Source organism: Papio anubis, chromosome 8, assembly GCF_008728515.1.
Source record: "Papio anubis isolate 15944 chromosome 8, Panubis1.0, whole genome shotgun sequence".
NCBI classification, from domain to species: Eukaryota; Metazoa; Chordata; class Mammalia; order Primates; family Cercopithecidae; genus Papio; species Papio anubis.
Window position 1 is genome coordinate 80,494,412 of NC_044983.1, and position 27,176 is coordinate 80,521,587.

The 27,176-nt window shown below is 37.2% G+C and overlaps 1 protein-coding gene across 9 annotated transcripts in view; it reads left to right on the forward strand.

Annotated features, from left to right (window-relative positions):
- RALYL (RALY RNA binding protein like) overlaps window positions 1-27,176 on the forward strand; it is a 720,856-nt gene that overhangs the window by 681,566 nt on the left and 12,114 nt on the right. For 7 of the 9 annotated variants that reach the window (XM_031669965.1, XM_021942865.2, XM_031669964.1 and 4 more), the window contains one exon: window positions 4,291-4,463. The exons of 1 other annotated variant lie outside the window; for it this stretch is intronic. In XM_031669965.1, coding sequence (XP_031525825.1) covers window positions 4,291-4,463 — 173 coding nt within the window. The remainder of the gene's footprint in view (window positions 1-4,290; window positions 4,464-27,176) is intronic. One more of the 9 variants, XM_017962144.3, reaches the window with a different exon arrangement.

Consider the following 27,176-nt stretch of genomic DNA (forward strand, 5'->3'; position numbering starts at 1 on the left):
GTACTGTATTAGTTTGTTCTCATGCTGTTAATAAAGACATACCCAAGACTGGCTAACTTAAAAACGAGGTTTAATGAACTCACAGTTCCATGTGTCTGGGGAGGCCTCACAATCACAGCAGAAAATGAAAGGCACATCTTGCATGGCAGCAGGCAAGAGAGAGTGAGAGTCAGGAGAAACGGGAAACCCCTTATAAAACCATCAGATCTTGTGAGACTTATTTACTAGGAGGAAACCACCCCTATCATTCAATTATCTCCCAGAGGGTCCCTCCCACAACACATGGGAATTATGGGAGCTACAATTCAAGATGAGATTTGGGTGGGAACACAGCCAAACTGTATCAGTACTAGACTATGCCTGTCTAAACATAGAACTAAAAAGGCCATTTTGAAACCAAAATTCAAAATAATCTTTGTAGTGCCCGATTCTTAATGATCAGTAGGGGTGAATAATTTTGACATGGGAAATGTGTCTATAGCAATCAAGAAATAAATATAGATTCAACTCAAGAACTGTTTTGAACCTGTTATAACACGTTTGTGTGGTCTTTGCAATCTAAAAAACACATTCACATCTTTTTCTTCATTAGAGCACACAGCAATTCTCTGAAATAGATGTTATTTTCATGCTTACCTTTTAGAGAAGAAAACCACAATTAATAGGACTAGTAATTAGCAGAAGTATGGATCTCAAACTCTATATCCTTCCTGATACCTTACCTCTTCATGTGCAAGGCATTTAGTGAGGGCTACAGATCACAACAAAATGTTTTGATAACTGACTTGTATTGTGCTTTTCAGTTTACAAAAGATGAACCTCTATATCATCCCCTTTTAGTGTGACAACGATCTTCTGAGGCAATAGCTCAAATTTCCAGGAAGCTTAAACACTAATGAAAAGATAAGAAAATAGAACTAACTATAAGACAGCATCTGATCAGGGCCTTGGTTGATCAAAGAGGGAAAGATTACATTCAGCTGGGAAGATCAGGAAAGTCAGCTTTCCTGATACAAGCTGAAACAAATTGATATATGAAGCCAGATGAGGACTATGCATCTTTAAAGTTGGGTCCTACAGGGGTCCTTTGAAAATCTGCTATGCTTCCTTGGCCAGAGATCTTCTAGAGAAAAAATTATATATATATATATATATATGTGTGTGTGTGTGTGTGTGTGTGTGATATAAATAAATTATATATATTATATATAAATATATATATATATCACACACACTTATATGTTACTTTCAAAATCAGAACATAAGCGTTCTCAAAAACCAAATGTTTCTGGAATCATGCGAGAAGAAATGGATATGCTAGGCCAGTTGAATTCCTCATATTTGTCAGTCTTAAGCAAAAGTCCATTTATGTGTTGTAACAAAAAGATAAACACAATAATCTAACATTGAGAACGTTTGGTTTGATAAACACAATAACCTAACATTGAGAACATTTGGTTTTAAAAAAATTATAAGATTCAAAGCATTTTTCACTGCATAGAATTATAAGAATCCCAAATTTCTATTTCTCCCTCTTTCTTGAGGTACCAGCACCAGGTCTTGAAAGCTAGGGCATTTCAGACAAGTGGAATGGTGACATACAGTGGCAAGAGGTGAGGGGTTTAGATGATATGTACAAAAACCTTTTTTAGGAGGAAGAGTGGGGGCCAAAACCAGAGTAGCCACCTCCATCGTGCAATCAAAGGATCAGTGATAGGAGAGGCAACAGAATAGAACAAGAGATGTGATTATTGGTAGAGGACTCAAAACTGTCCAGTGCTCGAGCTAGTCGACCTATCACATCGTTTTCTCAGTGGAGCCTACTCATAGATGTGTATGTGGGTTGACCTAGGTTGCAGATCTAGAATTGTAGAGCACAATGAATGATATCTGAAGGAAAATGAGAATAAAACCTAGAAATATTCAGTAAGAGTAAAATTGAGAGTGTTTTTGGTCTTTCTTGCCTTATTTACCTTCCTTTTAATTCAGACAACTGAGTCTTCTCTAGATTAAACAGATTTTTTTTCTTTAACTCACTTTTACCTTCTTAAATTGGATAATTTTCTGTATTTAGAAAAAATCTTGGTTATATTTTACAATAACCACTTTATAGTCTTCACAGGACTTTCTGTGCTAAATGTTATATAGACGTTAGGAAAAATGGGAAGAATTTATATACCATACTTCCTTCCATCAGTACATCTGTATATGCATATCAAGATAAAAAGTACAGTTTTAAAAGCAGAGTTCACATCCTTACTGCACTAGTAATGTTGTTAAATGGAGAAATTTGAACCTAATAAGTTGATTTTAAAAACATCAAGACGTGTATAGCTTGTGTCTATTTATATGAAGTAAATGTCTTTCTCTTAATGAAAGGGAGCCTATGTTTTGGTCATTTATGATACCCATAGTAATTATTTGCAGCTTTGGTTTGATCCACCAGCTCCTTTCCTCCTCTGAAACAGAGGCTCAGCCCCATGAGTGTTATTCTCTGATCTGAACAGGCCTCTTGATCTACGCTTACTGTTGTTATTCCTTCAACATACTCACAGTAAGAGCATACCATCTCCCTTTTGTGTCTAATAGAACACGGAACACATTTATGTAGTCCTTTATAATTTGCAGAACATTTCCCAAATACAAGCTCTGCTAATTCTCACAGTAAAACCCAGAGGTAGGTATAGATGAAGAAAGAATGACTTAATCTGTTTAAATGACCTGACCAAATGGCCAAAACTTAGACTCAAACTCAGTGTCTATAATTCAGTGGGTAAGTAACAAAGCTAGAGCTAGAATCCTGTCAACTAGAGCTCAGAGTAACTAAACTTTGACAACAGAGGCAAGGCAAAACAACCCTCTACTACTGTCTTATTTTCAATAAACTTTATCATTTGGAGAATTAAAATGCAAGAAGGTATAGATACACATTTATTTATAAAATTATTTTAATTGTAAACAATTTCTTGGAAAGAATACCTGCTTATTTGCTTATTTGTACATTATATTTTTATCAGTTTGTTAATTTACATATTAGTTGTTTGAAAAGTTTCGTGCTGAGACAAAATGTTTATATCAGTGCTCGTTTTCCTTTAATCTCACATTATGAAAAAGACCAGAAATGAATACCCTAAAGTTATTTAGCTCTATAAACTACCTTTATTGTAATGAATTATCAAAATTTAGGCTATTTAAAAACTCAGATCAAAGGATAGATTAATAATCTGATTTTTTAAAACCCAGCAAAATTAGTGAAAACAACCAACTTTGGAATAGTCATGAACACATGGGAATAAGGTAGAGGAGGAGGAACATACGACGATCTAATTTATTAGATGCCCAACATTTCTTTATATTATCATAGGAAATGAATACCACCCACTAGAGGAAATAATTATGATACTGTCAGCACACTTTCCATTTGAGCAGGTTTCTGTGAATGGAATGCACAGATCCTGACAACTAGAAGAAATTCTACTAATGTAGAGTGTAGCTTCGTTTGTTGAGCACTTATTATTTGCAAGTCACTATACTAACACTTTGGTTCACTACACCAAACCCTGAAAGTGTAGGAAATTGTTGTCCTTATTGCATGGATGAGAAAACTAAGACACACGGAGGGTTAATCATTTTGACTTTGAACAGCATCACAAAGCTATTAGGTGATGAAGCTCAACTTTGAACCCAGGTTGTCTGACCCCAGAATTTATGTTCTTAACCATTGAAGTTAACCACATCTGTCAACAGAATTTAGACTTTAAATTTTCAGGGTATTGTTCACATAGACATGTTTTTTGAAAAAACAACATATTTGCTTTTGTACTTTTTTCCTCAGTGAGTTTTTCTTTGTCTTTTTCACTTAGGTTTGAACTTGTCAATGAATTTTCTCCATCCTGCTTCCTTGAGTGAACAATTTCTATGATGAGTCTGATTTTTGCCATTTGTTTTTGCTCTATTTTCCTCTCAGAAAGACATCCTTTTTAGAAAGCACTATATATAAAATAAAGTAGCCAGAAAAATCAATCTGTTTATGTAAATCTTACTAATTTATGTACTACTACCATCTGGATTCCCTAATTTTTGCTAATTCTGTTAAATATGCTTACATGTAAGTGCACATAGAAAACTGTACATGATTGAAAAAAATCACTTAAAGCATAATGTTACCTAACCTTCTGTACACCTTTAATAGCATATAGAGTTTACCCTTTCATGGACTGTTTTTTCATGGTTTATCCAAATGGCTCATGAGCAACCCAAGGTAGTAGTCATTTGCTTTTTCCCCCCCAGAAGCTCAGAAGAAGCAATTGGAAGAGAGTCTAGTGCTGATCCAAGAGGAATGTGTGTCAGAGATTGCAGATCACTCTACAGAGGAGCCTGCTGAAGGAGGGCCAGATGCTGATGGAGAAGAGATGACAGATGGGATAGAGGAGGACTTCGATGAAGATGGGGGTCATGAGCTGGTAGGAACGAAACATTTGGTATTCACACCCTTTGGGTAACAACACTAGCATGTTAGCAACTCATTCATTCTAAAATAAGGATTAAATCATTTGGGGCTTACTTCTCTTATATGCCTATATTTAAGGGAACACAAGTATAGTGCTTTGCACATAATAAGTGCTCAATACTTTATTGCTAACTTAAAATAGGAAGGTCTAAATGAAGGAGGAAAATAAATATTATATAAGTGATTAGGTTTATTTAAAGTCCGAAGTGAAAGATTCTCTCCAAAATGCTCCATTGCAAAAGGAACCTTGCATTTATACGATTACAAGTGAACTATATGTGGATATGATATCCTGGTAACAAACTACAATATACTGGAAGATACCTGGGTTACTAACTGATGATAATTATTTATACTATTTTTGTGGCCAACAGTCTTGTCTACAGTGTGCTCCCTAAGATGACACTTTGGTAGATGGCGCGTTCACCATTTTTAATTCCTGTACTGCCTGATAATCAGTTATTATGAGTTGGGAATTTGGCTAAGACCTTCTTCTTTACAAGTTGTATTTTCCTAATATTGTAATCGTTATACTGCTCATTTCCAGACGTCCTTTCCTGCATAACCACATCACGGACTTGGTAAATGTATGCTGATGAGGATGTTATTTCTCATATTTTATCAAGCATGAAATTAAATATACTATCTCAAAGGACTGAACTAATAAAAATGATATGCGGGCAAGTTTGTGTGTATATATTGCCAATTTCCAAATATCTATGGACTGATCATATTAAACTTGGCTTATCCCAGGTAAAAATCCAATTCCAGTTTGTTTTAATACTGTACCTTTTGTTACTTAACTCATTTTGTCTGGGTGGTTGTTTTATCAAGTTTCAAAGACAGCTGAATTGTATAGATTCTATATTGACTTTTAACATGCCAGCTCTGTTAAAATTCATGGCACTTTTATGATTTTTTATTTATTTAATTAACTAATTATTTTTGAGACAGAATCTCAGTCTGTCACCCAGGCTGGAGTGCAGTAGCATGATCTTGGCTCACTGCAACCTCCGCCCGCCTGGTTCAAGCGATTCTCCTGCCTCAGCCTCCCGAGTAGCTGGGATTACAGGCACCTGCCACCACATCCAGCTAATTTTTGTAATTTTAAAAGAGATGAGTTTTCCCCATGTTGGCCAGGCTGGTCTCGAACTCCTGACCTCAAGTGATCCACCAACCTCGGCCTCCCAAAGTGCTGGGATTACATGTGTGAGCCATCGTGCTCAGCCAGCACCTTCATTTAAACTTTTCAAATATGAGCTTTTAACAACCACCCTTATTTCTATGGAAGTCTGTATCAGTTTGCAGAACTTAAGCACCTGGTCTGAGACTGATATTGATTTCAGGAATCTGTTGATTAAGGATTAGAGTGAAGAACAAACAAATGTCCCAGCTTCTCCTTAGGCAGGACTACATGATTCGGCAGGACTAATTCAACAACATGATTTCCTCAACTCATTCTAATCAGACCTCTGCTGTCAGGATTCCACTGTGACTATACTCCTTGAGCTCTCTGGAGGCCTCCATGTTGCCATTTACAATGATTACTTCTCTGTTCTTATTTTAATTTACTTCTCAGCAGAATTTTGCATAAGCTGACCACTTCCATCTTCTGAGAAATTCTCCTAATTTACCAGTTGCTCATTCTCAGTTTCCTGTACTAGAAATTGTCCCTCCATGCTCCCACTTTAAATATTAGGGTAGCTCAGGGCTTTGTCATAGGCCATCTTCTCTTTCTACACCCTGTCCCAAGGTGTCTTCATCAAATACTAGAGTGTTAAATATTACTTATAGGCCAAGATTCCTAAATTCACATTCTATCCCTGATCTCTTCATGGGACTCTAGAGTCAAATGTTTAGCTGCCTATCACCACACAGATCTCCAATAAACAATTGAAACTTAACAAGGCCAGAAACAGTCTTGATTTTTTTCTAGTCATTTTATTCTTTCCCAGGCTTCCTCATTCTGGTAAACAGCATCACCATTAACATAGTTATTAAAACCAAAGATTAAGATCATCCTTGACCACCACCTTTATCTTTAATTCTACTTCCAACTCACACCCCCAAAGTTAGTTACAACTCCACGACAAGTACCATGACCCAAGCCACCATCCCTGCTCTTCAGATTTTCCATAATATCTAAACTGGTTTTCTTGCTTCAACTCTTGCCTCATGCAACCCAGTCTCCACAGAAGAAGGGTAAAAATCTTTATAAACTATCTGTCAGATAATGCCATTTCCTTGCTTAAAACCCTACAATGTTTTTCATCACACATAGAATCAAAATCCCAAAGAGTGTGAATGTAAGTTGTGATGAGATTAGGTGAAGGATGCCAGTACAGAGAGAGAACTTGGTGAAGAGAAAGATAAAAGTTCCCCAATGCTGAAAGGAAAGGAATCCAGAACACAAGTATATATAATTGAAGACTCCTCCACTACAAGTGACTATGGTTAGTCTGAGGATGTTGTGGCAGGAGTTTGAGGGAGTTCAAGCACAAACTAAGATAAGTCAGAGAGTGATAACCTCTGGGGAATGAGGAGAGATGGGCACTATCACGGATTTGAGGAGAATGAAAAAGATATGAAAAGGCTCCTATGGAAAACACTAAAGATTACTAATTGAGAAAACATATAAAGATTGGCAGTGTTAGTAGTCAGTTAAGGTTAAAGATCAAGAATTAATATAGTATTTTCCAAACTTTAAAGTGTATCAGAACTACTTAGAGAACTTTGTAAAAACACAGATTCTTGTGTCCCATTCTGAGAGATTCTGATTTAGTATGCTGAAGGGGGCTCTAGGAATTTGTATTTGTAACACGTTCCTAAATTATACTGATGCTGCTGGGGTCTGGGGTCACACTTTGAGAACTACTGTTATGAAGTCATCAATCTGCCTTTCTCCAATGGCTTTTATCAGCCCTTATGGAAGCGTGAAGAAAGCAAACATGTTCAGAGTTGCATTTTTGTCAGATAAGTGCAAAAAAGCAACAATAAATAAAAGGAGTTGAGGATATTAGTTTAAAAAGAGTGGCTGACTAGATGGGTCATGGAATCTAACCAATGGGGAAGGAAGGGAACACGGTTGCAGGGGGTTAAAAATGAGAAAATAAAGGCACAAAGGGAACAAAAAGCCCCTATATATATGCCATTAAGGACCAGAGAAGGAGGAACTAAATGAATAAAAGAAAAACAAAGTCTGTACTTAGGGACCAAGATATTTCAGAGGTGGACAGTTAGAGATGATGAGATGCTCCATGGAAGGGAGTGATAGAAGTGGGATCAGTGCCAAAGTCACAGCAGATGAAGAATTTAAGGAATAAGGGGCTCAGATGCAAGATGAGTCATCTAGATGGACATGAAGTCACTCCAAATATTGGATGAGAAAGTGAAAGAGTAATACAGTTATCGAAAGGCTGACATGAAAGACAGGGCATAGCCAATTTCAGTCCCAGATTTGTCATTATCAGTCCCAATTGAACTGCCTAACCAAATAACTTCTCCGAGTCTCTCTTGACTTTCTTTTTTACAAAATAGTAAGGCAAAATCAGAAATTTTCAAAAACCATTGATTTTTACTCTGGATGCACATGTTTCCTAGGAGCAATATGTCTGAAAGAGCAAGGCTTGACCATACAGTCATGGCAATAAATCCAAACCATGGTATCTGAACTATGCTCTAAATATACAGAAAGTAGCTGATTGGAACTGAGCACCTGCCTGGAGGTACTCAGGTTTCCTCCCTCAACCCTGTTATTATCACTGGAGGCTTAGGGAACTAGAGATAAATCCTGTCTCTAGTATATCATTTTGTTTCTAAGACTTGGAAAATAATAAATGAGGAAGGGTTTAACACTCAGTCCTTGCAATCCAGATTGAAACTAAGGAGTTTCTCCTAGTGATTGGCCAAGAGAAAATTCCTTAGTCTGGTGTTCACTGTTTTCTCCTTTCCAGGCTACTGAACCAAACCATCTTTGGCTCCCAAAAAGCGAAATAAAAACACAAATCTTTTTTTAGATAATAAAGGGCATCATAGATTTGAACAGCAAAGATACAATATAATTAGAGATTTTCTCACAAAGAAGAGCTGGTATCCACATGCCCATTTGGCTGCTCAGACTGCTCAGAATGCCACTGCAAAAGAATGAACAGGAAACAAGAATTGGATCTAAAGTGAAGGAGATTCAACAAAATGAGCTAGTAAGGTAGCTGTAGGTGGTCGGGCCTCTTGTGAGATGGTGAGAAGCCAAAGATAAGAGCACAGACTATCCACATAATGTTTAGTTCTAAATATACACTTAGTGAAATTGATTTCCATGAAGCAATTCTTTCAACTAACATTTGGGAATCTATCTTGCATGCACCAGGTGCTACCAAAAATGCAGGAATAACTAAAGTCATTGCTTTATGTATGAAAGGAAATGTTTAAGAGTATGACTCCTTGTCTCAAGTAGCTTAGTGGCTTGTAGAGAAAGGATTGATTTCCTGGCTGGGTGTGGTGGCTCATGCCTGTAATCTTAGCACTTTCGGAGGCTGAGGTGGATGGATCACCTGAGATCAAGAGTTCAAAACCAGCCTGGCCAACATGGTGAAACCTCATCTCTACTAAAAATACAAAAATTAGCCGGGCATGGTGGCAGGTACCTGTAATCCCAGCCACTCAGAAGGCTGAGGCAGGAGAATCGCTTGGACCCAAGAGACGGGGGTTGCAGTGAGTTGAGATTGTGCCATTGCACTCCAGCCTGCACACAGAGCAAAAACTCTTTAAAAAAAAAAAAAAAAAAAAAAAAAAAAAAACAAAAAAAAACCGAGAGAGATGACTGATTTCCTCATGCACAAAAACAGAAGAACAAAACAAAAAAAATCAAGCTTGGACTTTATAATTTATAAGTCAGCCAAGACTAAAAATCTGTGATTCTATAATAATCTATACCTATATATTTCGGTAGTGCATAGAAATCAAAATTTGGATTTATCTACAGTTAAACTCTTTGTATTGATGCACTATACGTACACTATGAAACCACTACTATAGTCGTGTTTCTGAATAAATCCACTAGCAAGTATTTATTGACTGACCACTGGGGATAAAGAGGAAAATAAGAAAGATATGAACTGACTGAGGATAAAGGCCACAGACAAAAAATACAACGCAGCATGTCATGGTAAGAACCATATGAAAAACATAATTTACAGGTGGGGAATCAGACATAGCCACTACGGTCAATAAAGACTCCTGGCAGAAATGGGGTTGGAACTTTACCTTGAAGGATGACAAATTAAAGAAACGACATGTGCTAAAGTTGAATAAACAATATTCAAGTCATCCTTCATTGTCCCCAGATCATTTAATGGAAAATATATTTAAAATCCAAAATGCATTAGGTAAGTCACACGATACATAAAGGTGAATTTTAAAAAACAAAACTATTGGAAACTTTACAAATACAACATTTCAAACTCTTTTATTCTCTTTATTTGTATCCACCAAATCTGTATTCCTCTTTATAAAAAATAATATCATCCAAAATTAAAGTGGCCTTTGCCATAATGGAAATACTATAGGAAGGCTAGTGCTTAACACAGTGCTAATTCAGAAAAGCAAATGAGTTCTCCTGAGGTGTATGAGAAAAGGCTTCTGTGAACACTCTAGGACATTATAAAGCTGTCAGATGTGTTATGCAGCCTTAGGCTAATCCAGTGTTTTCCAAAGGAGAGTTTTTGGTCAACTTACACTCAACACCTTTTCCAAAGGAGAGTTTTTGGTCAACTTACACTCAACACCTAGGGTGCTTGCTGAAAATGCCAGTGTAGATTATCTCAAGCAGCAGCCCTGGAATCAAGCCAAGGTTTGAAACTACAGAGCTAAACCAATTCCCAGAGGAAACTAGACAAGGAAAACATTTAAATGGATTAAGGAGAATTTGAGTTCTTTTGAATTCTACTTATAATCACTTTTCCTTTTACTGACTACACGCAATCAAATCAGGTAAATCTAGCAAGAATCCACAGTAGATTTACCTAGCTGAATTGTGTAATACTTAGACATGCAAGCTGAGTACTACGTTGTAATACATCTTTCAGGATTTAACAAAACACTCAACTAAGCAGTAAGTCACCTGGGCTTACCAGGCATTGAATTTCTATGCACACTGGGGAAGGTCTGGACCTCAAATCCAATCCTGCAGTTGAAGACAACTCAAAGCAAACATTCTGGTACACCATTGAAAAACTGGAATTCATAAAGCATTCTGATCAATATTCTTGGTCTTTCTTTATGAGAAAGACTGAAAATGTCTCCTTCTTTTTGAGACTTTTTGTTTCTTTCCTAATGAAGTCCTTCACCTGGATGATCCCCCTTATCAACTGTGCTTCTCTTTCTTTTTCTTATCATTTTGAATGAATGCTGGCTAGAGGACAAACAAGAATTTGTGAGACATGTTCCACAAAGGTAATACCAACTGAATTAGTTAGAATTATAAATTACAAGGAAGAAAGTAGTACTTAATCTGTTGGATTTGGGCATGTATTTTAACACAGTATTCAAAGACCTTTATCTTGAACTCTGTCAATCCATCATATGCTATCTTCCCTGTCCTACTGAGAATAGATAGTGAGGGCATAAAGAAAGCAGCACCATTATTTGAATGGAGTTAGGGATAGGATGAACAGCCATGGTGAATGTGTCCTGCAATTGACCTGGCCTAGGCGACCTGCATGGGTCATGCATGCCCACTGACCAGCTATTCTCAACGGAAATGGGGTATGACTCAGCCTTTGATGTGAGCGAAAGTGTGTAATAGGCAGATATCTCTGCTTCCAGCTTTCCACCTGGAATCCCACCTCTTCAAGAGCTCTGATCCCTTTGTAATAAGTGTCCCCTCTTATTTCAGACTTGCTACTCTTGGCATCTCACTTGATTTAATCATTTTTATTTTAGTTAAAGAACTCTGCCATTAAGGCAAAATCTTTCCCGGAGGTTGGATGGCTTAACTGTTAGAAACAAGAGCTCTGCCTGCAGTCTGACAGAAGCATGTTCAAAGTCCCATGACTTTGAGCAAGCCACTTACCTGTGCCTTCACTGACTTTAGTTTTTCCACTATAAAAGAGGGTTGGCAATAATATGTGTCTGGCTCACAATTGCCATGAGGAGTAAATGAAGTAATGTCTAAAAGGCACATACTTGGCACAGAGTAAGCATTTTGTGCTACTCTTTACTTACTTAATCTGTTTGATTTTGAATTTTGTTTGATTTTTGTATTTTAGCACAGCATTCAAAGACCTTCGTCTTGAACTCTATCAATCCATCATAAGCTATCCTCCCTGTCCTACTGAGAACAGATATTTAAGGCATAAAGAAATCAAAACATTATTTGGATGGAGTTAGGGATAAGATAAACAATCATGGTGCTTGTGTCCTGCAATTGACCTAGTCTAGGTGACCTACTGCACTATGACCAAAAAAAAAAAAAAGACTTAGAAAGTCAGAAAGACTTTGCTAAGTTTTCTTTGTGTTGTAGAGCATGTGTATCCTCTTATATATTTTTTCCCAAAGTCAGAAAAACTTTGCCAAGTCTTTCTGTTTTTATTGTAGGGCATTTTTATCCTTTTGTATATTTTCTGGTTTGTGTGTTTGCTTGTTTCTTTGTTTTGAGACAGTCTCTCTATCACCTAAGCTGGAGTGCAATGGCGCGATCTCAGCTCACCACAACCTCTACCTTCTAAGTTCAATTGATTCTCCTGCCTCAGCCTCCCGAGTAGCTGGGATTACAGGCACCCACCACCATGCCTGGATAATTTTTGTATTTTTAGTAGAGACAGGGTTTCACCATGTTGGCCAGGGTAGTCTCGAACTCCTGACCTCAGGTGATCCGCCCACCTCGGCCTCCCAAAGTGCTGGGGTTACAGGCATGAGCCACTGCGCCAGGCCTGTATTTTCTGTTTTATTGTCCCACTTAACTTCGTGTATTTAATTTTGGTGACCCAGATGTTTCCATGTATTTCCAGACATGGGATAAATTAAGTCACAGTTATATTAATAATAAAAGTCTACTGGCCTTACCTCAGCATCTGCATAGCTGCAATACCTTGCCACTCCCTCACAATCTCTCCCCGCTGCTTCTAGGGGGTCACAGAAAGTATCTCACCTGTGCTCAGGAGCATATCTGATGATGTGCTTCTTCTGCCTGCCCACTACCTGCCCTCCCCTTTGGGGATGCAGCCTTGCCACAGCCTTTGCTGCTGCCTTTTGTGAGAACCAGTATGCCTCTCTCACACTCAGAGGTGCAGGACCCACTAGGTGCAGTTGGTGCAAGATCCCTTCAGGTTTCATTGTGCCAGAGAAGCCACATCAGGTTCCACATTAAAGTTACAAGGATAATGTCCTGTCCCCAGCTCTAAGCTGGAAGTTGTCACCAAGACCCCAAGTAACACAGCTTAAAGCCTGGACCATGAGTTCTACTACAGAGCAAAGCAGCTTCATGAGCTACTGACTGAATATTTTGCAATAACTCCCTGCTTCTGGCCTTATTCTTCTGCAGATTGTTCTCCAAAGAGCTGCCAATTTGGTTGTGTTAAAGCTTTAGCCAGGCTATGTCATTATGCTTAAAACTCTCCAATAACTGCCTACCTTGCTTGGAATAGATACTTAAGTCCTTACAATGATCTACAAAGTCTTACATGATCTGGTCCCTGCTCTCTCTGATCTGGCTCCTAGTTCTCTCCTGTTCACCCCACATCAGCTCTGTAGCTTCCAGGCAGACACTGCTCAGCTCCTGTTTCAAGGCCTTGGCATTTGCTGCACCCCGAATGTGGGGACCAGGAGAACAGAGGGCAAATTACAAAAGGCCTTGATGCTTTGCTAAATGTTTGAAGTTTGCTAAAAGTTTGAAATTTCATATAAGTAAACCTATACTTACCTGTACATAAGAGAAAATTGGAATGCAATACAACCTAGTGGTCTGATGCAAAATTTTTGGAGTCAGATAGAAATAGGGTCTCCAGATTTAACAAATAAAATACAGGACACTCAGTTAAAGTTGCATTTCAGATAAATAGTAGGTGATTTTCTAATATAATCATGTCCCAAATATTTCATGAAATGTACCAAAAAGTGTTTTTATTTAATAAATTTGAAATTCAAATTCAGCTGGGTTTCCTGTATTTTATCTGGCACCCCTACAAAGAAATGGAATTGAATATTGGCCTTGAACAAACTATTTAACTTCTTTCAGCCTTGATATGAAAACAGAATAATAATACCCACCTCATGGGGCTTTTGTAACGATTAAAAAATTTAATGCATGGACTGCACTTAACAAAGTCACTGGCACAAAGTAAACAAGTAAATTGCAGCTCTTGTTATCATTATTGCTATTGTTATGATCATCTCATTTTGCCAGTGAAGCTTTCAATAAAACATTACATTTCTAGCAACATAATCTTCATATGAAACTTTGTATTTTTAAAAATGCTAGAGTATTCAAATTTGTTAAAAAGCACTTCTTATTTGATAAGAAAGACTTCAGGAAACAACTGTAATATTCTGAGAAGAATTACGATTTGATTTCAGCTTGTTACATTTTTATTTGATTTTATAGTTCTCAGCACACTCAAAACAATTTATTCTTAAATTCTATTCTTATGGCTTTTTAAATAAAGATAACACTAACAGTATCCTGTGATGATATAGGGCTTTTGTTGCAGTTTTTGCTATAGATTTGTTCTCTGGCTCATGTGATCTAGCCATGAATTTAGTAACAGATGGTAACTTGTGGTTTATGAAAACTGAGTATGTAAGAAGCTTTACATATCACATTTTCTTTAGTCACCCAGACACTTATTCATTAAAACAACCACCAAAAGAATTTTTAATTAAATAGTGGAAACTCAGTAATATGCCAGATATTGTTGGTTGCTTAAGATTCAAAAAATAAGACCTACTGGTTTCTGGTTTCACAGACCTCTCTCTGGGTAGAAGAGAAGATGTTACAACCAGAACAAATAAACAAAACAGTACGATAGGTAAAAATGTCACGTAAGTCATGCAATCGGGTATGGGAAGTAAGATGATACAGCAGACTTCACAAAGTCTGTGTAACATTCTAGTTGGTTCTTGAAGAATGAAAAAATGTATGCAAAGTAAGAAAAAGAATTAGATGGTATTCCACACAGAGAGAAGAGAGTATATACAAGGAAGAAAGATGTGAAAGAATTGGGGAAGTTGTCAGTTTAGTTTGGCTAAAGCAGTGGAACTCAGAGGATGGCCCCAGAACCAGCAGCATCATATCATGTGGAATATTTGTAGAAATGCAGATTCTCAGGCTCTAACCCAGACTCACTGCATCAGAAACTCTGGGGTGGACCCCAGTCCTCTATGTTTTAACACACATTCTAGGTGATTGTGGTGCCTCCTGAAGTTCGAGAACCCTGAAGTACAACAGTAGAGTTTTCAAAACTGAGCGCACATGACATCACTGAGGGTGCATCTTTCATAAACACCAATGACAGGGGCCACAAGCCATAACAATTAAATCAGAGTTTCAGAAGGTGGAGCCCAGACCAAAAGTCTAAAGATGTTTTACGGTGCAGCCAAAGCTGAGAACCGCTGGGATAGAGCACATGGTACATGAAGAAAGGGCAAATAGACACTTCACCAAAGAAGTCAACATATGAAAACTCACTCAAAATCATCAGTCTTCAAGAAAGCACAAATTAAAACTACAGTACGCTAACACTGCACACCCTCACTCAGACTGACCAAAATTGGCTGATATAACCAAACGCTGTCAAGGAAGTGGAGCACTAGTGTGTCATTGCAATTAAACAGACAGAGGTTGCCTGAAGGGTAAGGGTGAGGGGTAGGGATTGACTTTCCTGAAATGTCATTCCATACCTGATCCTGGTGAACATCCACCTTTATTTCAATACTCAGTTTTATCTGGAAACCTTCCTGAAATTCCAAGTTACTCAGGTGCATCCTCCACAACTCCCGCAAACCTCTGTTAGGACACTTCCTTCAGTGCTGCTACCACTTTTTAAAATGTCTTTCTCTTCAACTAGACTTAAAACCATTTGAGCCAGGTTGTTCTTTTTTCATTGTGGATCACTCACACATAGCACAGTATCTAGCATTTTTATGGGGATGGAGGAGTGAGTAGATTGAGGGATGTTGGGTTACCTGATGATTTTGACACACTGTGTTATGCCTCCACGCATTTACGTATGCTGTTCCCTCTGCCCGGAATAACCCATTCGTTCTACCTTCTATGTTTTGTCTCTCTGGCAAAAACATCTCCTCTCTTAAAGATCATCATTCTATGTCACCCATTCCATAAATCTGTCCCCCAACAAGGACACATCCATTTGGGTTTGCTTCTTTCTTTAGGCCATGCTTTGTACATAGCTCCTCATACTTAACTTACTATATTGTAATTAATGATTTTCCTTCTTTCTGGATCACTGATTTGTAAACTTCTCAGGGGTTGTTTTACTTTGTGTTTTTCCTCAGTGTAGTGCTTAGCATATGTTAATGTTCATAAATATTTGTTAAAGAGAGAGGAAAATGTCCTCAGATTACCTCAAATATATGATGAGCATTTTTAAGCACATTTTTATTGTCTGTCATAATCAGATTGTGTTCTAAGTATTACTTTTGTGTGCATTCCCTCTGTGATTTTGAGGATTATTATACAAAGCATGGAAGCAAACAGTTTTCATTACAGCTTAATCACTAGGTCATTCAGGCAGCAGCCTGAGTCTTGAAGGCACTGAGGAGGAACAACAGGAGGAGGCTTAAAACCAACACATCAAAGTCAACACAGCAGTATTGACTCTATCATGTTGGTTTTCAGTGGTTCTGAAATATTGTCTGCCACAAGTGATAGAAATGCAAATTTGAAGTAACCTGAATTTGGTTAACAAAGCTAGAATGCTGACTTATAAAACAAACCAGAAAATAAGCCTTCCTCTCACTCCTGATCTACAATTTTTAAAGCCAAAAGAGTCACAAGTTCATAAGAAAGTAAATTTCAGAGGATTCAAAACTAAAGTACGCCCAGATAAGTAAGATAGATGCTCTGATTTCAACTGCAGCTATCAGTGCAGCTATCATACGATGTGATCATTTAAAAATAGGCTTTAGTTCTAAGGATTTTTGAGATGCTAAGAGTATTGTGGTAGATATACAATTTTCAAACAGCCTCTCATGATGTTAAAAGCCAAATAATAAATCTAGAGTATAGATCCAAACAAAATAAAATATTTTCACCATTTCTGAGTTTCTATACAGAGGGTAACACAGGAGGAAGAGAACAGATTCTGGAGTCCTTTGGAAATGAGAAGCAGCTTAAAAATAAGCTTTAAATATACAAAAATAGGAAAAAATAGTTACTTTTCTAAAAATGCTATAATGTGTTAGAGGAAAATGGGGCAATCTAAAGTCTTAATTCTGTGAGATTTCAAAAAGCTAATTATGAAAGTAGTTAGAAAAATAAAACCATTTTGCCAACAAAAAGACCTCTCCTGGCTGGGCGCGGTGGCTCATGTCTGTAATCCCAACACTTTGGAAGGCCGAGGCAGGCAGATCACCTGAGGTTGGGAGTTCGAGACCAGCCTGTCCAACATGGAGAAACCCTGTCTCTACCAAAAATACAAAAAAATTAGCCAGTCATGGTGGCACATGCCTGTAATTCCAGCTACTTGGGAGACTGAGGCAGGAGAATGGCTTGAATCCAGAAGACAGAGGTTGCGGTGAGCCAAGATTGCACCATTGTACTGCAGCCTGGGCAACAAGAGTGAAACTTTGTCTCAAAAAAAAAAAAAAAGAAGAAGAAGAAGAAAAAAAAAAACCTCTCCCTATCAATATAGTAGGAAAATAAAATTTTTAAAATTGTATAAGCGGTAACAAATTCACAAGCATGTAAGACAGCACCAAAGTGACCACAATGTTAGTGTCAAAGCAAAAATAACAATGGATGAAGTTAAACAGGCAAGGAAGATTTTATTTAAGACGGTTTCAACAGAAATCAAGACTATCATAATAAGAGAGAGATTGAACTCAGCTCTGCTGAAACAGGCAGGAGAGATTTTAAGCACTGAGGTAACTAGTGGAAAAGTACTGGAGGGTGGTAGGGGAAGGTTGGTCAGTGTAATTAGGCCATCCGTGTTTGCTAATTGCTGCTTATTTAAGTTAGGTTCACACCTCCCACAGAGAAAGAGATAGAGGCTGCTTCTTACTTGATGATTACAGTTCAAAGGTATGATTCCAGGTCCTTAAGAAATATATTCCTGGGATTGTGCAACTGGTAAGAAGCTGGGGGAAGATTTATATCTCCAAGGGGCAGAGGGAAAATTTACAAATACAATTTTTCTAAAGTAAATGCTCTAAGAAAAGGGAGGTCAGGAGCCAATAGTCAGGAAAAACTCGGTCTAAAGTTTTTTCAAACCCTCTTGGTCATCAGGACAAAATCTCACACATTTTATTTAGCCAAACAGAAGAAAGGACAATTATTTCCCTGAGACAAAAAATCATATTTCATGACAGTTTTCTGAACAGCTCTTGAGAGATCTCAGAGGTAATTCCAGGGCTACATTTTTACATTTGTCAAGTAAAAAACAAATCTGGACTTAGTAATGAGAGACTTATTTGAAAGGGTTATTGCAAGGGGGCAGAGGGACTATTGCAATAGGGAGAATGCTTTGGCCATGATATCTGCAAGCATCTCAAGTACTAGGCAAGAAGGGTTTTTCTTTTTATGAGAGGAGTAAACAAGATTAGAAAGAACCCAAGGTCTCGGAGAAGTGGGATGAAAGATTGGCATACTGAGTAAATATATCAGAGGATGTTTTACCCTAAAGCCAGCATATTTTCCAGGACGGCCCTTAAAGAGGAGATGGGTGGTGGCTCAGGCTGAGGGTGGACTGAAGTTTGGGGTCCTGGGAGAAGGAGAGATTCTTAACCAAAGTTTGATTAATAAGCATTTTATTCTCATTGACCAATGGAGACAAAATAGTTCAGTTAGTCATGTATGAGGGCAAGAGTGGGAATTCGGAGTGTCTGTGTCTGGCCTTAGTATAGGTAAATAAGCAGGTGTGACTCTTATCTAAATCAACTGGAGAAGGGTGGTTCTTTGCAGTAAGCCATTTCCCAGAACAAAGGGTTTCTTAACTTTAATAAGGCTCACATAAAATTCAACATCATCACGTATCCAGATGTTATTTGACTCACAGTCTTGGAGATGTGTTAGGCCATCCTCACATTGCTATAAAGAAATACCTGATTTATAATCCTTTGGGTATATACCCAGTAATGGGATGGCTGGGTCATATGGTACTTCTAGTTCTAGATCCTTGAGGAATCGCCATACTGTTTTCCATAATGGTTGAACTAGTTTACAATCCCACCAACAGTGTAAAAGTGTTCCTATTTCTCCACATCCTCTCCAGCACCTGTTGTTTCCTGATTTTTTAATGATTGCCATTCTAACTGGTATGAGATGGTATCTCATTGTGGTTTTGATTTGCATTTCTCTGATGGCCAGTGATGATGAGCATTTTTTCATGTGTCTGTTGGCTGTAGGAATGTCTTCTTTTGAGAACTGTCTGTTCATATCCTTTGCCCACTTTTTGATGGGGTTGTTTTTTTCTTGTAAATTTGTTTGAGTTCTTTGTAGGTTCTGGATATTAGCCCTTTGTCAGATGAGTAGATTGCAAAAATTTTCTCCCATTCTGTAGGTTGCCTGTTCACTCTGATGGTAGCTTCTTTTGCTGTGCAGAAGCTCTTTAGTTTAATTAGATCCCATTTGTCAATTTTGGCTTTTGTTGCCGTTGCTTTTGGTGTTTTAGACATGAAGTCCTTGCCCATGCCTATGTCCTGAATGGTATTCCCTAGGTTCATGCACACGTATGTTTATTGTGGCACTATTCACAATAGCAAAGACTTGGAATCAACCCAAATGTCCATCAGTGACAGACTGGATTAAGAAATGTGGCACATATACACCATGGAATACTATGCAGCCATAAAAAAGGATGAGTTTGTGTCCTTTGTAGGGACATGGATGCAGCTGGAAACCATCATTCTTAGCAAACTATCACAAGAACAGAAAACCAAACACCGCATGTTCTCACTCATAGGTGAGAACTGAACAATGAGATCACTTGGACTCAGGAAGGGGAACATCACACACCGGGGCCTATCACGGGGAGGGGAAGGGGGGAGGGATTGCATTGGGAGTTATACCTGATGTAAACGACGAGTTGATGGGTGCTGACGAGTTGATGGGTGCAGCACAGCAACATGGCACAAGTATACATATGTAACAAACCTGCACGTTATGCACATGTACCCTAGAACTTAAAGTATAATAAAAAAATAATAAGTAGAAGGCAAAAAATTGAACATACTCACATATTGATTCTTTGGAAAGAAATTCAGAACTCATATCTAACAGTGTGACTGCTCCCCCTTCACCTTCTGCCATGATTGTAAGCTTCCTGAGCCTCCCCAGAAACAGATGTTGCTATGCTTCTTGTATAGCCTGCAGAAATGTGAGCCAATTAAACCTCTTTCTTTATAAATTAAAAAAAAGAAAAAGAAAAGAAAAAGAAATACCTGAGACTGGGTAACTTACAAGGAAAAGAGGTATAATTGGCTCACAGTTCTGTAGGCTGTACAGGGATCATGATGGTGGCGTCTCCTCAGCTTCCGAGGAGGCCTCAGGAAGTATAATCATGGCAGAAGATGAAGCGGGATTGGGCAAGTCACATGGCCAGAGCAGGAGCAAGAGTGAGAGAGAGAGAGCTAGGTGCCACACACTTTTAAACAGACAGATCTCACAAGAAGTCACTCACCGTTGCAAGAACAGCGCCAAGAGGATGATGCTAAACCATTCAGGAGAAATCCTCCCCCATGATCCAATCATCTCCCACCAGATCCCACCTCCATTACTGGGGATTACAATTCAACATAAGATTTGGACGGGGAACACATATTCAAACTATATCATATGTCTACATTGTAGACATTGGAGAATGGGCTTAATCCCTAATAAAATTCATTTTGATGTAAAAGGTAAGAGGAAGGACACAGATTCACCAGGCCTCCAAACAGATACACTAAGAAAGGGGAAAGGGGAAGTCAGTGCTTTGTCTTTTATAATGGAGAAAATTGTTTCCATTTGCCCTTACAAAGTGCAGATATACATTTATCATTCAGTTATTTGGGTTATTTAGGCTTTAGGGGTTATTTGGATTTCAGATTCAGATGGACAAGCCTTTTAATTGATATCATATTTTAGGCAAATCACTGAGTCTCTGAGGCTCACTTCCATATCTGTTAAAGGAAGATTTTTGAGTTATTGAAAAGATTAAATAGGATCATGTTTATGAAAATCCCTGCTATGGGATTTTGTATGGCAAACTTAATATTTTCCTCAAGGAACAAAATTTAGTGGACATGCCAATTACAGGAAGTTTTAGTAACACTGAAACAAAAAAATTAAAATGATTTGGTGGCCAGGCTTGGTGGCTCATGCCTGTAATCCAATACTTGGGGAGTCCAAAGTGGGAGGATCACTTGGGCCTAGGAGTTCGAGACCAGCCTAGGCAACATAGCAAGACTCTCTTTTTTAAAAATGATTTTGTTATGGTGTTTATGCATACCCTTTGTAACTTTTATTGTCTTAAAAGTCCAGAATATTTAATTAGCAATCTTGTCTCTCACATCAAGACACTCATTTGAGGTATTCTCTGTTGAACTGGGGTACAGTGTAACACCAAATCATTTGAAATTGCTGAGAAAAGTTACAGCGATTTCAAATTTGGAGGAAGTTATTTTTATTTATATGGGAATACTAAGAATAAAGGAACTAATCAAGATAAAAGAGATGATACATAATTATCTTACTTAAGGAGAAGGGTTTGTCATTACTTAGCCGTACATAATCGGACCACAAATTCTGAATCTTTGTATTTTGGTCTTTTGAATCCCATCCCATCCCCAATCGTAACCCTCACCCTTTGATACCTTAGTCTCCTCACATTGCCCTGAACACCGAGAAACAGACTAGACCACTTACAGGCAGGTGACTGAACACACACACATATGAGGGAGTTCTATGGGGAGAAGTGGCATCTTCTGCCTGCCCAGGAGGTAACTCCCATTGTTCTATAAGGATGAGTAGGATGCTACATACCAGTATCAGTAACGTAGGATTCTTAAATAGCCTTGCACATAGTTTGCCCACAATGCTTATTTTTGTGTAGGGTGGGCAAAACCTGTATTATAGTTCTATGATGCCAAGTCAAATTTATTAAATCAATAAACTCTTCTAAGATTCTGAGAGGCAAACAAGTCTTTCTCTTCTTGTAAATTATTCCCAAATTCCAAAGGGCAAAAGCTATTGGAAAAATGATCTTAGTGACATTAAGAGTTTTATGCAGTAGAGTAAAAATTAGTCTAGATATGTGTTTTGCCGTTAATGCCATTTTTTTTTCACTCAGCCAGCAAATACTTACTAAATGATTACTGTACTCAGGCACCATTCTAAGGGCTGAGTAAAAGGAAGTGAATAAGAAAGAAAAAAACCTCTTTTGGGGAGAAAGGGTTGCAGGCAGGCTGCTTCATTCTCAAATTGAAGATTATATTCTAAAACATATCCGAGATTCACATTGTAAAATACATTATTCAACCTGAACATATTCTATAAAACTAATACAGTGGAGTATGACTGGAGTATTAAATTCATTTTTACTTCAGTGTCCATTGTTAAGCCTCATTGTTATTTAAATTCAGACTTGCCCATTAAAAGGTCTATTTGTAATTCACTGAAAAAAATAGATGATATGATAGATATTGTAAATAGAGGACTTATTAAGACATAAATATGAGCACAAGGTAAATTTTGTTAACCATTGCTAATTGACCTCTGCTTTCTAAATTTCTAGGTTTAAGGAAACTAGTATTAAAATGTGATTTTTAATGGTAATATTTACACAATTTTTGTAAGAGGTAAAATGTAATTTGAGCAAATAATGTAAACATAAGAGAACCAAAAGAATTAATTTTATTTCTATAAGAAAATAATGTCAAAATATGTGAACATGTGCTTTTGAGTATGCTTAACCAAACCTATTACAAATGTTCAAAAATATTTCCATTTTCTGTTAGCCACTCATGAGAAAGAAATAATTCACTGGTTGTCTAGTGGTTGTAGAGTTGCTTCATTTGACTTTTAAAGCATTACTTTAACTAGAATTACCTCCAGTTTATGGGAAAATGTAAAGACTCTACAAATTGCATTGGTTAAAAATAATCTTTAAAAATGGCACTGTAACCATGGAAATATCATTTAGACTCACAAAATTTTAACCATACTTTTTATTCCCTTTCTGGTTTCTAATATTGCCTCTGTTCACTGTAGCATGTTACATGCATATTCCACCCAATTTTCTTATTACTTTTTAACTGTTTAGTTTTTAAATGGGAGAATTGTCTGCCAATGAAGAGAGACTGAACAGAAGAACACTTAGCATGAGATCTACCATCTTTAAAACATTTTAAGGGTACAATACAGTATTGTTGACTATGCAATGTTATATAGCAGATCTCTAGAATGTATTCATCTTGTTTAACTGAAACTTCATGCCCACTGATTAGCAACACATTCATTTCCCTCTGCCCCCTGGTAACTACCATTTCGCTCTTTGATTCTACAAATTTGACTATTTTAGATACCTCATATAAGTGGAATCACGCAATATTTGTCTTACTGTCATTCAGTATAATCTCCTCAAGATTCATCCATATTGTTACACATGACAGATTTTCCTTCTTTTTAAAGGCTGAATAATATTCCCTTGAATGTATATACCACCTTTCACAAAATCCATCCGTCAGTGGACATTTAGGTTATTTCCACATCTTGGTGATTTTGAATAGTGCTGTGATGAGTGTAAGATTGCACATAACTCTTTGAGATCCTAGTTTCAATTTCTTTGGATAAACACACAGTAGTGGGATTGCTGGGTCATCTGATGGTTCTCTTTTTATTTGTGGAGAGGGGGACCTCCGTACTGTTTTCCAGAGCGGCTGCATTATATTGCATTCCCACCAACAATGTGCAAGCATTCCAATTTCTCCACTTATCTTTGTATTCTAAGAATACACATAAATTCTCTTTATCCTATCAAACAATGAATTTTTGGATTCCTGACACAACAGTGTTCTATTCCTTGAATTTTCTGGCACTACCATTATATGAATATTATATATATATATTCTTTTTTTTTTTTTTTTTTTTTTTTTTTTGAGACAGAGTCTTGCTCTGTCACCTGCACTCTGTCATCTGCACTCTGGAGTGCAGTGGTGCAATCTTGGCTCACTGTAACCTCTGCCTCCCGGGTTCAAGCAATTATGAATACTATTTTTTTTTTATTACCTCATCTCTTTCTTCCAGATCTACATGATAGTAATACTTCTGTTTCCTACAATCTATAAAAACACTGGAACCTTTAGTTGTATGTTTTTTAAGTTCTAAACCTAAAATGTTTTGAATACGTAAAATATTCTATACGGAAATACCAGAAGCTATTTATTTCTTGGAAACATCCAGCAATTCATTCAAATAAAATGTTAAAGTATATACATATTACACAAGCCAATTCCCCTACAGTGTATTTATTGAATAGATTAATAGACTTTTTCTGGGAAAAGCTGGTTAATTGTAAATGCTGACCTCTCACTGCCTTTTCCAGAGGTTGTTGAACTTCTATGGCCTAAGTATTTTATCTGCCAAATAGCTAGAAATTCTTTTCAAGTTTGTTTTTTTTAATGTTCCAAATACAAATATAATTGATTCATTTCTCAGTGTTTCACAGGCACAGGACTTTAATGATTTTTTTCTAGCTTTTTAAAATATTTGTTTTAGTAAAAATTCTAAAACAAAATAAAAATAAATGAACAGATAAAAGACAATGTTCGTCTGATAAATACCAGGGCAAGAAATTTGTACTTGAATAAGCTAAGACAGTCATTAACAGCAGTATTTCTGATGGAAACTAATGGTATACCTGCTCAAGCTACACTGAATCTAATAATCTGTGACAGAAGAAATGGGAACAGGTATGAACACATTTCATTTAATCAGAAATTGAAAGAAAAGAAAAGTGAGGCACTTTTCTGCCCCAATTTTTTTCATAGCTCAACAGACAGAATCACAGTGGAAAAGAGATTTATTGCCAAAATGGTGCTGACCTTTTACAATTCTTGCCCCATATTCTGGAAATTAATTCATTTTTTTAAAAAAAGTACATTTTCATGGACTGGCACAAAGTTTTTATCTGGGTAGCATTCAAGTTGCAAAGAGGCATCCTCCAGCTCAGTCCCTGGCATGGTACACCTTTGTCACCCACCAGCCAGGACTGTGCCCAGCTGGTTCTCCACCCATTAAATCTCTCACTGGCACAACCACGCTGCACTATCAGCCTGGCCCTGCCTAAGGATCTTCCCTTCTAAACCTTCGCTGTCTTTGGAATGTCTCTGAATATGGAAAATCACAAGCTCTGGGGTAGCCTGTTCCAAGATAGCCTGAGATGAAATGAAAGTTCAGGCCTTTGGAAACCTGATAAGAATTCTTTTCACCTGGAACCTGATAAGTATCCCAGAAACCTTATGCATATTTGATATTTTTGTCTTGCCTCAGTTTTAGGAATACATTTTAATATTAAGTAACCTTTCCTAAAAGTAAGCCTTCCTAGCCTGTGGTCTACTGGAAATAATACCTACCCCTGCTATTTAAAGCTGTGTGAATTGAACAAGTTCTGGAATCATTCTGGCCATTAGTTGTTTCAAAAATGTGGAAAACTGCTTATCTTTAAAAAGGCAGAAATCTGAGAAAATAAGATATAATGTTCACACACACAAACAGTGAAAAGCTGAGAGCATTTTTATTTTATTCCAAGTCAGGACAAAACAGGGAAAGAAAACAATACTGTTTCCATTTTCACTACCTTCCAGAAACAATGCTGAGTTTTTTATATATGTCATTTCATTATTGCCTAAAATAACTTCGAGGAGTAGCTATTTTATAAATAACTGATTTTAGAGAGGTTAAGTAACTTCCCCAAGCTCACATTGCTCGTAAGAGGCAGAATCAGCCTTCAATCAGGGTTTGTAAGATTCTAACACCCTTAGATATTTTCATTGTATTATGGTTTCACAAATTTTATTAATTTGGATTTTTATAGTCCCCTTTTGGTTTGTGCCGAAACTATGCATCATTGGTATTTTTTACTTAGTTTTTTATTAAATTACCTCATTATTTATTTAAAATAAATGTATCTTTAACACTCAACTTTAGTTCACTCTAATAAATGAAAAACCAAGTATCTCTTTTCATAAGTAGAAGATATATTTAAAATAAACATAATGAAAAGACAAAACTTTAAAAAAAAGCTTGATATTTGTGTATGACCAAAAAGCCCTGTATTCCTGGCTCTCCTCTCCTCTCTCTCTCTCTCATTCTCTTTCTCCCATTAAAAAGAATAGACAGTATTAGAGAAATGTTAAGACTGACACAAACAAACTTTCTCATTAATGCAATCCAAAGAACTGGAAGAGCAATGTTCTCACTATGTGAGTCAATGTTCATATTTTATTGTATATTGATAAATTATAATTGCATATATGTAAGGAGTACAAAGTGATGTTATAGTGTATGTATACATATGTAGAATGATTAAATCAAGTTAATTAACATATTCATCACCCCAATACTTATCAATTTTTGTGATGAAAACATTTGAAATTTACTATCTTAGCAATTTTGAAATATACACTGCAGTGTTATTAACTATAGTCACCATACTATGCAATAGATCTCAAAAAACCTTACTCCTCCTCTCTAACTGAAACCTTGTACTCTTTGACAAACATCTCCACATTTCCCTCACCTCCAGCTTCTGGTATCCACCATTCTACTCTGCTTCTGACCACTGTTTTAGTTTCCACATAGAAGTGAGAACATGCAGTATTTGTCTTTCTGTGCCTGGCTTATTTCATTTAATATAATGTCCTCTAGGCTTATCCACGGTGTTATAAAAGCCAGTCCTTCCTTCTTTTCTTAAGGCTGAATAGTATTCCATTGTGTATACATGCCACATTTTCTTTATCCATTCACCGATTGTTAGACATTCAGGTGGATGCTACAGCTTGACTATTGTGAATAATGCCACAATAAATATGAGAGTGCAGATATTCTTTCACTATGGGTCAATATTTTTAATGAATCTTCCCATATAACAATATCTTGGGCAGCCCTAGCAGTTTGTGCACCTCCCCTAAACCCCCGGGAAATGCAGAGCTCAATCCTGCATCTCATGTCTGAAAAGATGATGCCACTGAATGATATTCTGACTGGATGTCACCATCCAGCACTTTTTTTTTTTTTTTTTTTTGGCACAAGTTTCTACTTGAAGTTGGAAGAAACTCCGCCTGCAGACTGACTTGTTAGATTACATTGGAAAAGTACCCCACATTTTACAGAGTTTGGTATCTCAGAATTGTTCAAAGTGAGATAGCATTTCCATGCCATGTATTTCAAAGCCCTGAGGATCTCAGCAGGCAGATGGCCCTCTGGGTCACTAGCCACTGCTGACAACGGGGATGC